This window comes from Protobothrops mucrosquamatus, unplaced genomic scaffold, assembly GCF_001527695.2.
Source record: "Protobothrops mucrosquamatus isolate PMUCROS unplaced genomic scaffold, P.Mucros_1.0 scaffold23, whole genome shotgun sequence".
In the NCBI taxonomy this organism is placed as follows: Eukaryota; Metazoa; Chordata; class Lepidosauria; order Squamata; family Viperidae; genus Protobothrops; species Protobothrops mucrosquamatus.
The window spans coordinates 1,816,917-1,830,248 of record NW_015386408.1 but is presented as its reverse complement, the minus strand read 5'-3'; the positions used below and the strand labels follow the sequence as shown (position 1 = coordinate 1,830,248).

The following is a 13,332-nucleotide window of genomic DNA, read 5'->3' as shown; positions in this document are numbered from 1 at the left end:
GTGCTGCACAACTTGTGTTTAGAGACATCATAAAGTTAGGCTGAAGATTACTTTGGCAACTCTTGCTGGAAATATTCAAATTTCCCCTTTGCTTTCTATTGCTTTTGATATAGCATCTTACAATTGCAGCTGACAATCCCTAAATACCAAAATACTTTGGCATGGTTTAATGTATTCTAGATATGGAAAGAGGCAAACTAAGTAAAAAACAAAACCAACAAGGTTTTTTTTTACCAAGGAACTGAAGACACACCTGCTTTGATACTAAATTAAGTCAGATTCTTAAAAGTGTAAGCTGAATGACAAAGAGCAAAGAGCGCCACAACACCTTAAAGACATACAAAATTATTATCATCACATAATTGGGTGGGGTTTTTTTGTAGATCCTGAGCTATTTCATTACATGGACTATTGTCCTGAGGAAAAAAGTTCACACATTGTGAAATAGTGAATGAAAACATGCACATTAGAAAGAAACCATTAATAAAACAATAACCTAGTGTGACCTATACAGTCTGGCATTGATGACTTGCAGAGGAGAGCTTCCAAGGGAGACATCCCATCCTTTCTTCTTCCCATCTGCTTTTCCAGGACCATCAAAGCCCATTGGAGTTGAGTGGGTATAACAAATTAAAATCAATCAATCAATTCATCAATCAGTATTGGTATAGCCTATGGGCAGACGTCCGAATGCTTCTCTCTGCTCCTTCAGAAATGGATCCTAAGTCATAAGTACTCCTGAAAACAAATGAGCACAATTTTGTATACTGGTTTTATGGCAGACATGCTGGTGGAGTGGAGGAATAAGAGACATACCGGAATATAATAGCTAGCGATATGAGAACAATAAAAATCTAAGATTAGGAATAGGAATCAAATCAGCTGCAATAGATAACTATAATAATGAACCAGGAGTGTCTGAAGCCTATGGTAAGGGAAAGAAAAAAAATTCATTCACTCCTCTCCTCCAGTTACTAATGGAAATATAAAAGAGATTTCCCCCCCCTCTGTTGAATATAAGAGTGTATGTATGATAAAAAAAAATGCTACCTGCAGCCAAGTTCAAAAAAGGTAAATCTTGTTTCTGAACTTTCAAATTGTTACTGTACGTATTCATTTTTGCAGAAATACAAATGCCCTTTTACATTATTTAAATGGCATGTAATTAAGTAGCAAGGTTCTTGGTTGCTACGGAGGGAAATCCAGCGTGCGTTAGGATTCCAAGCCCAGAGGGCTACAAAGAAGCCCACTAAGACTAAGAGAAAGGGGAGGGGGGAAAAGGAGGGGGGTAGGAGTGAGGAGAGAGAACGGAGTGTTTAACATTCAGAATTTGTCCACAGCCGATAATTTATTGGAACTCATCTGTAACAAGGCCTGGCACTGATTTATAAGTTGATTTGAAAAATAAATAAAAGTGATAGAAACCTGCATTCGGTTTTAATGATAGACTGTTGCAGCGTGAAAAGTAAGGATATTGAGACACTGCAAGGAAATTAGATATTATGCCCTCAAGACAACTGCAGCTACCAGCCCATTAATTGTTAGATATTTATTATTAAAAATTTCTTTTCATGACTGACTGCAGAATATTTGTGCTGTTAAAGTTGTTGGGTACTGACATGAATGGAGTGCATGGAAGTCATTCTCTCTTTTTCCCCTCCTCCTCCTCCTCCTCCTCCTTTTGTCTGCGTGCTTGACAAGGAGACGGACCTGAAAGAGATGGCGAATCTCTACCGCGCAAGCATGAAAAACAGCCCGTTTTGCTTTCCAGATCACTTGCTAAACCATGAAATTTAAGGGCACACGCCACCTAGAAATTATTTTGTGTAGTTTCAATTTATTCTCATTGGGGTGGTTGATTAATATCTAAAGCACCTACATACTGCTTCAACACTTGGAAGCATGTTTTAGCAAATGCCCACATTTAAAATACAGTCCCTTTTGTAGTTGACAGGAAAATATGACACTGGTTTTTCGGTCAAAATGTCTTGATGATTCCATCAAATATTAAACAAAAGGAAGAATCTGAGCTGTTCAGCTGGACACACCTGTGTAAAATAAAATAAAAAAACCTCTCTCCCTTTTTACGACCCTGTACTTAATTTGGGGCAGAATTGGGGCGATTGGATGGAGCATTTATGGGCTGGATGCAGCAGATATTTTTGTGCCCTTGGAGAGAAAAATCTGTTACTACCTAGCATTGAACTCTCAACCTTCTGAGTGGGAGGTGAGCATTTTCACTGCTAGGCCACCAAGCCGCTCTCTCACACCTGTGTTTCTATCAAAATAGGAAGGAGAGATGGAGAATTTTATAACAGCCTGAGTCTGTGGTTGAAATGTATAAAATTCACATTCTACTTTATTTGCTTGAAATTTTTGTAGGAAATCCATGTTAGTCTATGCTGGCCAAAAATCAGAAGGAATCTGGTAGCAACCTTTTTTTTTTTTACTAACAAATTTTATTGAAGGCATAAGGCACTCTATACATCTGATGAAGTGAAGTGCCGCTCACAAAGGTTATGCTGCAATTTAGTTGCATGAATATTTTTTATTGTGCATTTTTGCATTTCCTTGTTTTAGAATCTGTTTAGTACAAGAGCAGCTGTAACCTTGTGGCATGTAAAAGAGCCTATTTCATTGCCAAGTATATCCAGTCAGTCAATTCTGATTTTTGCTAGAAGGTAAATGATATCAGTATTATGATCTGTTTCATACCTAATATCTTCCCCCCCCTCAAAATGGAAGCTTCAAAAATAATTCAAAGATTTGGAATATTTATTTTATGATGATTTACTCGTAATGTAGTGCAAATTAACAGATTCATTATGTAGAATGATACAACGCTGAGGTAAGGATGGTGTATATATTTTGAATTTGCTCTGGATTTTAAAAAATGTGGTCAGGTTTTCAATTTCTGAGCTCTCTTCAAGTACATGTTGTTCAACTGCCTATACATGTCTTCTTCAGTCTGGCATTGGTCTACAACTCTGTTGGTTGTGAACAAATAATCTGACAAGTATCTGGGGAGACTATGCCAAGAAAAGGTGGCCTTGATCAGGATGCTTAGTGTTTTGTTAGGACAGAGCAATTGGCCCAAGTAGCAATTGTACTCAAATTGGAACTTGGGTAGGATTCTAAAGTTTGGGAAAATTACAGAAATGTTCATAGACCGCTAGTAATTCAATGAAAATAGTGGTGTATAGTATGGCAATACATGTATTGTTACACATGTCCAAGAAATATATCCTTCTATTTCACGCAACTAAATTATAACAGTGTGTTATTTATGATTTTAATAATGCTTCAAAATCATTTCAGCTATAATGAAAATGGTAAGATTTGCTATTTGGGCTCGGCAATTACAAGAAGGATGGATGTAAAGGAAGCAGTGCATCTTGTGATCTTGGCTGCCATTCACGGCCTTTTGTGAAAATAGAACAATGCAACACCTGCACTTTTGACTGGTATATTCTAGACTTGGGGAGTAGGGATGAGGAAGGCAGACATCCGGGAATGGCCGCAGTCCCTGGAACAAGCACAAATAGTGGCAAATTATGGGCTATATGTGTTGCATACATAAGACTGTTTTGCTCCTTGGAGGAAAAAAAACCCTTATAAAATACAAATAAGACTAAGGCTTTGTCAAGGATCTCTGCCTTAGCAGCCTGCCTTACAATAGCCAAGGACAAATAGGGAAGGGTTGTGTTGGAGTAATGGATGTAATAGATGAGCTGCCAACTATTCCTGCTGTGGCAATTTTGAGAGGATGAAGGTTCTACACCACCCCATTTGCAGTTGTGATGAGCTTTAGACATCTCCCATTATTTATTGCACAAGGCTCAGGAAAAAGCAGAGGCCAGCCAAACCAGATGAACTGGGCAAAGGGAGTGTGAGGCGCAAAATACCCTATGCTTAAAAGAAAAAAAAAAGATTAAAAAGAGGACAAAATGTTTTTTAATTAATACCTTTTGACTCAAGTGTTTTTTCTAATCTCTTCTTCAGCTTTTCAGAGTAGGACAGCTGAGAAGTTTAAATAAGCCAGTGCTATGCTATAGATTTCATTTTCCCAGAGTGAGCTCTTTTATCATGATTTCAGCCAAGAAACTGGGAAATTAAGTTTGATGCCAATACTTTTTTTATCTTTTTTTAATGAAAGTGTAGAAAATATAAGTTGCTTTCATTCGGCTTTTGAAATGTAAAATGGATGCTGAGCGGGCTGCCAACCAAAAATGATTAACATTCGTTGTATGTGAAATGCATAAGAACAGTTGGTTAGCCAAAGAAAAAAAAATTAAACTGATCTTTTTCGTATCTCTGTGTAAAATAAAGCAACCCTTTGTCAAATTATGATGAAATGCTACGAACTACATCTCTGTGGTGTCATAATGGTTAGAATGCAGTAATAATAATAAAGTTGGAAGGGATCTTGGAGGTCATCTAGTCCAACCCCTTGCTCAGGCAGGAAACCGTATACCATTTCAGACAAATGGCTGTCCAGTCTCTTCTTAAAAACTTCCATTGTTGGAGCATTCACAGCTTCTGGAGGCAGGTTGTTCCACTGATTAATTGTTCTGTCAGGAAATTTCTCCTTAGTTCTAGGTTGCTTCTCTCTTTGGTTAGTTTCCATCCGTTGCTTCTTGTTCCACCTTTAGGTGCTTTGGAGAATAGCTTGACTCCCTCTTCTTTGTGGCAGCCCAAGATATTGGAACATTGCTATCATGTCACTCCTCGTCCTTCTCTTCATTAAACTAGACATACCCAATTCCAGCAACCGTTCCTTATATGTTTTAGCCTCCAGTCCCCTAATCATCTTTGTTGCTCTTCTCTGTACTGCACACTAATTCTGCTGACTGCCAGGAGTTCGATCCTCGCCAGCTCAAGGTTGACTCAGTCTTCCATCCTTCCAAGGTCGGTAAAATGAGAACCCAGATTGTTGGGGACCAATATGCTGACTCTGTAAATCTTTAGAGAGGGCTGTAAAGCACTGTGAAGCTGTACATAAGTCAAAGTGTTATTGCTATTGCTATCTCATACAAAACCTAGGAACACCTGATAGGAAGTACAATATTATATTCTTCAAAATGTATGCTTTGTTCCCGAAATGGAATATTCAGCTGCTTAGGATAAAAGATTTTGCTTGAGATCTTCTGATGATCTGTTCAAACAGACTAATTCCATTGCAAGGGTGGACTTTTATTATCCTGCACAAATGTTCTGGATCTTCATGATTATTACAAAAACAAAATAATGTAGGTAAAATATGCAAGTATACGCTCATGTGCATAATTTATTTAGCTATAAAATTAGAGTGGCACAGTATTTTAGCATTTGCTTTTAAAAAAAACACATGCTACAGAAAACTTCACAGAATGATTAAATTTATAACTTAATTACAATATCAAAAAAGGTACAAAATAATTCATCTGCTACTCCCTAGCTATTTTCCCAGCCTTCTCTTCTTTCATTTCAATGTGCAGAAGTAACAAGAAACAGTATTTTGTGGAATGATGTAAGTTCGTTGGCTAATCAAACCTTTCTGAATACTTTTATAAGGGGGATATGAATAAAATGAGAAATGCATTTTTTTTCAAGCTCAGAACTAAATGATCCTCCTTAAAACATTCCATTACAATGTTCCATCAGAACAAAACTGAAATATTTAAATTTTGCTTTGAGCTCAGAATATTCGAAATTGTCTATTTTGAAGTCGGAACAATTTGTTATAAGGTTTGTTCAAGGTTATATTTTGTGATCAGAATATTCATCACATGACACTTCAAAATAGCCAAGTTTTTGTTTTTGAGGCTGGACCAATTTGCACTGTCTTAATCTTGAAAGAGAAGTCTCAGCATGCTTCAGTTTTATTTCAAGCTTGGAACACTCAAATGACCATTTTGAACTCAGAACGTTTGTGCAGACCTACTTGTAACATTAGTAAAAAGATAATTTCATAAAAGAATCAGTTATATGATAGAAAATGCATAGATAGCAGACTGTTCTCTTCTCAAAAAGCCCTTATGGTTTAGGACAGTGGTCCCCAACCTTTGCAGCTTGGCAGCCCAGCTGGGAGGGGAACTAGGTCAAGTGCATGTGTAATTCGACTTGCGCGAGCGGTGGGCCAGTGTGCAGACGTATGTGGGCACAGCTCAACTTGCGCAAGTTGAGTTGCACACGCCTGTACATATGCGTGAATGCCAGCCTACTGCTCGTGCGAGTCAAGCTGCGTGCGCATATGTGGGCTGGCCTGCTACTTGTACGGCCCGATTCCAAAGAGGCCATGGCCCAGGGATTGGGGACTCTTGGTTTAGGAGTTCTAGTTTTTCTCAGAAGAAATCCACAGTGCTAAAACAATGAGAACAAAGGTTAAAAACAATCTGGGATAGATTTTATTATTTAAAAAGAAAAAAAAATGGCATAATGATCTCAACCTTGAAGGTTTAAACTTTTCACTTTTATCAATCAAGTTTGATTTGCTTCAATTAAGTTTCAATGCAAAATTACATTTAAATAAACATTTCAACAGTAAAACAAGGCCCACTGATTTCAGCCACTGCCAAAGCACCTTTTGCACAATTAAAATGCCCAGATTAATCACATTATTCGGTCTCCCAAATGCTCCATTTAGAGAGGCAATTTCAATAGCAGCTTTCCCAAGAATTATTATTTTTCCACGCTCCTTGTCCAATGACATCCTTCAACCATCCCTTCCAAGAAGGGAGTCCAAGTGCTCAAAGAAAGTTCTGTAGACAAAAGCGCCTTCAATTCCTTTGGTTTTAACATCATTCCCTTTGGAAAATGATTCAGCTGGAGACTATTGCAGTGAAAGAACAGAAGCAAACAGTCTAGTGCAACACAGGGCACAGGCCAGTTTTATACTGTTTGGGATAACGTCCTTGTCTTTCTGTCTTCCAGAGATTTATTCCAGGGACGGCACAGTGAAGGCAATCTGATTTTATCCATATTCTTGCTGTAAACATTGAGAAATATGCCAAGGATAACTAATAAACCTGACCACACATACCTAAAAGGGGTGAATGAAAGAAAAAGAGTCACATTAGCAACTGCATGTGTAACAATCCAACACATTAAGATTCATACAGAATGCAAAACAGCCACCATAGAAGTGAAGTGAGTTATAGAACATACAGATAGTCCTCGAATTACAACAGTTCATTTAGTGACCGTTCAAAGTTACAATGGCACTGAAAAAAGTGACTTATGAGCATTTCACACAGTTGCATCCCCATGGTCACGTGATCAAAATCCAGACTCTGCAACTGACTCATATTTATGACAAGCTGCAGAATTACTTCCTGTTCACTGCGACTGATTAAAGAAGCAGGTCTGATGATGATAACAATGAAGATGTAGTATTAGATACTTGTTGTTGGCCATAGTTTGAGAATGACTGTCAGAAGATCTAACTAAACCTTATCCATATTATTCCGTTAAATAATTCTAACATCACCAGGATAAAGGTCTCGAGTGTAATAATGGATATTTACCAATGGATGAACTTACAAGTGCATCCTCATGTAAAGAAAAGAGAGACATACGGCATTCACCTCAAGGAAGACCACCCAAAATTGGATGTAGCTATTCCAACCACAAGGTAAAAACAGACAGAAAAAAACAACAACAGATAAACACAAACCACCTTCCTCACCTGACCTACTATGGCTTACTAATTCTAGCCTAAATCAATCCTGGAGATTCCTTTCACCTAACAAATGCATGACTCAATGTAAACTCTGAAAACGGAAAACCCACGAAAATAAATTAGAATCAACTGAATCAATACTTACTGATTTAAATTTTAAAAGCTGATTAATCTTTAATCTGCATCTATCAAATATTCTTCTCTCACACAAACACAAGCCCATCCCCACATGCACAAATAAAGGTATACCATACATTCTTTTCCTTTGTTTCACTAGGGCAGTGGTTCTCAACCTTTTTAATGCCGCGACCCCAACTGGTCGTAAGTCGAGGACTAAACCGGTCGTAAGTCGAGGACTAAACCGGTCGTAAGTCGAGGACTAAACCGGTCGTAAGTCGAGGACTACCCAACCGGTCGTAAGTCGAGGACTTTCCCTGCCCGGGAGCGCCGTGCATGCGTGGTTCCTCCCCCTGCGCCGGCTGAGGCGTAACTGGCAAGCGGCAGAGACGGAGCAGGCCGACCACCAGCTGGCCCAGCCCAAGGGAGGTAAGGCACCCGCCGGAAAAGGGGGAAAAAATGGCGGACAAAAAAAATGGCGGACAGCCTTGCTTGGTGACCCCCGTGAAATGGTCGATCGACCCCAAATGGGGTCCCGACCCACAGGTTGAGAACCACTGCACTAGGGGCAGCAATAAAGAGGAAGAAGCATGCTGGGGATGGAAATGGGAGTGGAATGCGAGTAAAATAAAACTAAATGGAGAGAAAGAAAAAAGAGAGACGTCTTGTTTAGGTGTTCTAAAAAAGGGTTGATGTTCATTAGACAAGGAGCCCCTACCAGGCTACTCTTTCATTAAACAATCTTCACTTCTATGCTTTTCAGCAGAAATGTCTACAGCCGTTTGCTCAGTTGCCCGTCTGTTTTTTTTCAATATTTTCTATTTCTACTTGATTTCTTAGCAAATGTATGAAGACAGGTAAACGTCTCTGTGTGCATATGTTCAGTATGATCTAGTGCAGTGGTTCTCAACCTGTGGGTCGGGACCCCATTTGGGGTCGATCGACCATTTCACGGGGGTCGCCAAGCAAGGCTGTCCGCCATTTTTTTTGTCCATTTTTTCCCCCTTTTCCGGCGGGTGCCTTACCTCCCTTGGGCTGGGCCAGCTGGTGGTCGGCCTGCTCCGTCTCTGCCGCTTGCCAGCTACGCCTCGGCTGGCGCAGGGGGCGGAACCACGCATGTGCGGCGCTCCCGGGCAGGGAAAGTCCTCGACTTACGACCGGTTTAGTCCTCGACTTACAACCGGTTTAGTCCTCGACTTACGACCGGTTGGGGTCGCGGCATTAAAAAGGTTGAGAACCACTGATCTAGTGCAAATCTCTCATTGTATTATTTAACTGTATGGTTTTTGTGAACATATTTGAATAAAACATTGTTTAAATTTTAAACAAAAATGTGATACAGGAGAAATACTTACTGGAATGTGAATGGCTTTGCAAAAAACAAAAAAGAAAGGACAATTGTCATTGCTTTTCTTCCAGTTGTAACTGAAGGAAAGAAAAACACAGAAGGACTTTATATATTCATTCCAATCCAATTAAAATACAACTTCTTAAAGAATGCTGTAGAAAATATAAATATGAAGCTTCTTCAATCTTGCATTGCTTGATTTCAATTGCCACAGGCTCCAACCAGTCTGTCCAACCAACATTCTTACTGAAAATTGCTGTAGTGTTCAAGCTTAAAACAGTTAGAAGTTAGATCAAGGAATGGGAATGTAAAGTAATTAAAGATATTGAAAGGCAGTGTCTTAAAAGTAAGTGATTATAACTGGTTATTAAAGAGAAAGCTTTCATCTCAGAATGAAACTTATTAATGGTGACAAGCAATTTCATTAATTGGTAGAAGATAGGTGATTAAGGCTATCTAACACATACTGCGGTATACTAGTTACAGTAGTTATTAGCTTATGGCAACCTCTTTAGGTATTAGAATAGTCAAATATCACAGAGCATTTATAGTGGAATTCCCCTGTAGGCACAATATCAGCCAATTATGTTGCTACGAAAGCTTGTCAGCTGTCTGATTCAGTACAATTTCGTAGTTGTAGGACCTCTTATCAACCCTTCAACACTCTTGTGATCTTATTCTGCCACAATGCCTTCCTATGAAATATTAGGCAGCAGTAACAGAACTTATCTGCCCCCATCACCACCACCCCAAAGGGCTTCTTTATGGTCATGGTAATTTTAAGAGTGAAAAATGGAGATACAAAGAGGAAAAGTGGTTTAATTACATTCACCTTCTGGCAAATTTGGTTGACAACCGGGCAGCCTTATTTTGGGTGCCATTTCAATGGCTATTACCAGTCAAGTTGAGACTTAGTTTGCAGCTATTGAGACAGTCAATGCCAGGGGTAGGCAGCCTTGGCTCTTTTATGACTCATGGACTTCAACTTCCAGAATTCCTAAGCCAGCATGGCTCAGCTTGGAAACTCTCCCTTTCCCCTCAGCATGGCTGGCTCAGGAATTCTGGGAGTTGAAGTCCAGAAGTCATAAAAGAGCCAAGGTTGCCTACCCCTGTCCTAGGCCTTCTCTCAATTTTTTTTTCCTGTATGCCACTTCATCTGGTGCTTCCTTACGTACCCAAAATGTATGTATAATTGGCATGCCAATAAAGGAAGTTGAAGTCCACGAGTCATAAAAGAGCCAAGGTTGACTATCCCTGGTCTATGCTAAACAAAAGAAGCAGTAATACATAGCATCACCTCAGTTGTCACTTAAATCCAAATATGGAAGCAAGTGTAAGGTTGAAGTTAGTCAACACCTTTGGACAAGGCTGGAGAATGTCAAGCTCTTTCTACAGCTTTTTGTTCTTGTCTTTTGAATTTTAATGACTATGTTTGGTTTTTCAGCTGAATTATTTTACAATTGATTGAGAATATTTTTTTTTTGTGGTGAATATCACCTGTTTTAACCCCCTTGGAAGATTTCTGGGTCAGTTTTCATTGTAACCCTATTAAAGATTTTTTTAAAAAAAAAGTCGGATAAAAACATATTTCTAAACAGCTAAATGCATAATTTATATATATTAATGATTATTCTTTTCCATAGCTCATTATGGAATTTCATGAACCTCTTATATGAATTTGAATTTACGCCAATTTCTTTCCAATAATATCTATATCAAAATGAAAACATTACATGCTTTTTAATTTGCACTCTCACCACCTGAATTTAAACAAAAAAAATCCAGAATAAATGAATAGGCATCAGAGCAAACATCGAGCGCTTTGTAGTTGTAGTAGAAGACCTTCATCAACCTACTTCAAACATCTAGAAATTACACAGTTTACAAATTTTATCCAAACATGGCATCTGATTCAATTCTCCTGTAAATGTATAAACTCAATAATACCTGTTACAGCTAAAAGAGCCCCAAAGATTTTAATCAAAGCCAGGACAAAAGAGATTCCAAAATAGCCAGTCAAGGAGAATAAGAATGCATAGCCGTATGTTTGAACTGGGCGCTGCAAGAACAATAACAACATTATTAGTAAAATGCTAAACAAACCCTGAGGTATTGCAAAATGAAATAAATGTCTTTAATATGCTGCCTGAACTAAAGTAAAAGTGCTTAAAGCTTTCAAAGTTTGTATTTAATTTTTGATGAATAATGGATAAAGCAATAATTAAATTATAAACATTCCTTGACATTTCAAAGAATACAAAGTAATTCTGATGAGGGTGATTACATATAAGCGTTTTCAAGCTTTGTTGTATTACTGTACAATGCTAAATGTATCTACTGAGAAATAATTCCCAGTTCGGTTGAAGGGGACTATCTTTCAGCCTTAATGAATAATACAATTTATTTTTCTTATTTTATATTTATAAACAGCACAAATAGAAAAAAATATTAAACAGTTCATCCAACAAGTACCCCAACAGCACATAAATGCAAAGTTTACATTTTAAAATAATGAAAATTGTAATAGAATCAACACATTTACCTTTGAACAAAATGTTACTGCAGGAGTTAGGCCAGCAGTGCATGTCAGTCCCAATAAAATGTACAGGAAACCTATTGAATAGGAATACAAAACCTAGAATAATTACAAAAACAAATTATTTAAACTTCTGTTGTTTCAAATATGTCACAAATTTGCTCTGTGGATCTGCAAACATTCCCTTAGGTAATGCAATATCCCTTGCATTCCCTTAGGTAATGCAATATCTCACAAGTTCAAATTATTTAGAAATAGACACCCTAATTGTGTCACAAAAAGACTCACAAGTCAAGTAATCTGCATTTCACATAACTAACTTATATTTTGGCAGTCAACAAATGAGATAAATAAGATCATCCCTGGGAAAATTATGCAATGGTGTCATGCATTGCCCTAGAGAGCCAGTTTGGTTTAAGAGCCTTAGGCACCAGGCTAGAAACCAGGAGATTGTAAGTTATAGTCCTGCCTTAGACGTGAGTACCAGATGACTTTGCGCCACTCACTTTACTCCGCCCACAGTATCAAGCGCAGGTGACAAGTGTAGCAGGCAACACCTGTCTCAACGAATGGATCAAAATTTGATTAATCCCAAAAAAGTGGGCCCTGTACTCATAGGAAAAATGCATGGAAGAAAAAAAGAGATACTGTATGTATTATATTCATTTTCAAAAATTAAAACGTTTTGGTACTAGAGAAAATTTTCCAGTTCGGTTCTGAAAAATACTGAACCATTGCTTTCAACTGACTTACACTTTAGTCCAACATTTTCACTAAAACAGAAGACTTGCTGTATCCCAAGATACTATTTTGATACAAAAAGTAGCATTGAGGCATTTCATCCTTTACTGGTATTATATTATATTCCTGTGCGTTGGCTGCCATTTTGCTCCTGAAACAGCTAATTTGTGAACACGCATTATTATTTATTTTCCGACAAAAAGTCCAGGATCAAAAGTTTAAACTATGGATATTCCATGGATAATACAATTTGGCTCTCACTTCAGTATACTGGTGAAGAACTGTGATTTGTAATCCTTGCTATACACAGTACATTATGGGGAATCAAAGTTAGAAATGTTTAAGACCCACTGATTTCAGTGAAATACATTCTTAAATCTCCATCAAAATCAATGGGTCATTATACCTTAATCAATGCCTACTGTTTTCGGTAGTAATTAATAAAATGCACTATTCTCTCCTTCTATTAAAGGGCATATTGTTTTTATTCCAGAGACAGAACATCAGAAAACTGAGAGGTGCCACTGACTAAATACATTAAAAAGATCCTGACATTATTGAATATCTAATATATATTAAAATATTAAGTCCAAACATTTTATGTGGAAGAGTAATGTTAATTTTAACTTAGTGATAAGACAGAAATGGTTGAGAAACTGAATTAGAATTTTGTACAAAAGTTATTTTTAACTAGCCTGACCATATTTTGAACAGACAGATCTAGTTCCATAATTTATTTATTTATTTATTTATTTATTACTTTAATTTATACCCCGCCCTTCTCCCGAGGGACTCAGGGCGGCTTACAGGTAAATAAAAACAGAGCTATACAATAAATATTTAAAAGCCAAATTAAAATATATATTAATTAACCTGTATTAGAAAAATTATAAAATCCCTTTAAAATCCCTATAAAATCCCCCCCTAGGC

General features: G+C 37.7%; 1 protein-coding gene across 3 annotated transcripts in view; it reads right to left on the bottom strand.

Moving 5' to 3' along the window:
* Positions 1-6,285: 6,285 nt before the first annotated feature.
* Positions 6,286-13,332, bottom strand: part of SLC35B3 (solute carrier family 35 member B3) — a 26,174-nt gene continuing 19,127 nt past the window's right edge. For all 3 annotated transcript variants that reach the window (XM_015810833.1, XM_015810832.1, XM_029283118.1), the window contains exons 7-10: positions 11,668-11,760; positions 11,073-11,184; positions 9,133-9,202; positions 6,286-7,021 (exon numbers count right to left, since the gene is read on the bottom strand). In XM_015810833.1, coding sequence (XP_015666319.1) covers positions 6,871-7,021; positions 9,133-9,202; positions 11,073-11,184; positions 11,668-11,760 — 426 coding nt within the window. In that variant the 3' untranslated portion in view covers positions 6,286-6,870. The remainder of the gene's footprint in view (positions 7,022-9,132; positions 9,203-11,072; positions 11,185-11,667; positions 11,761-13,332) is intronic.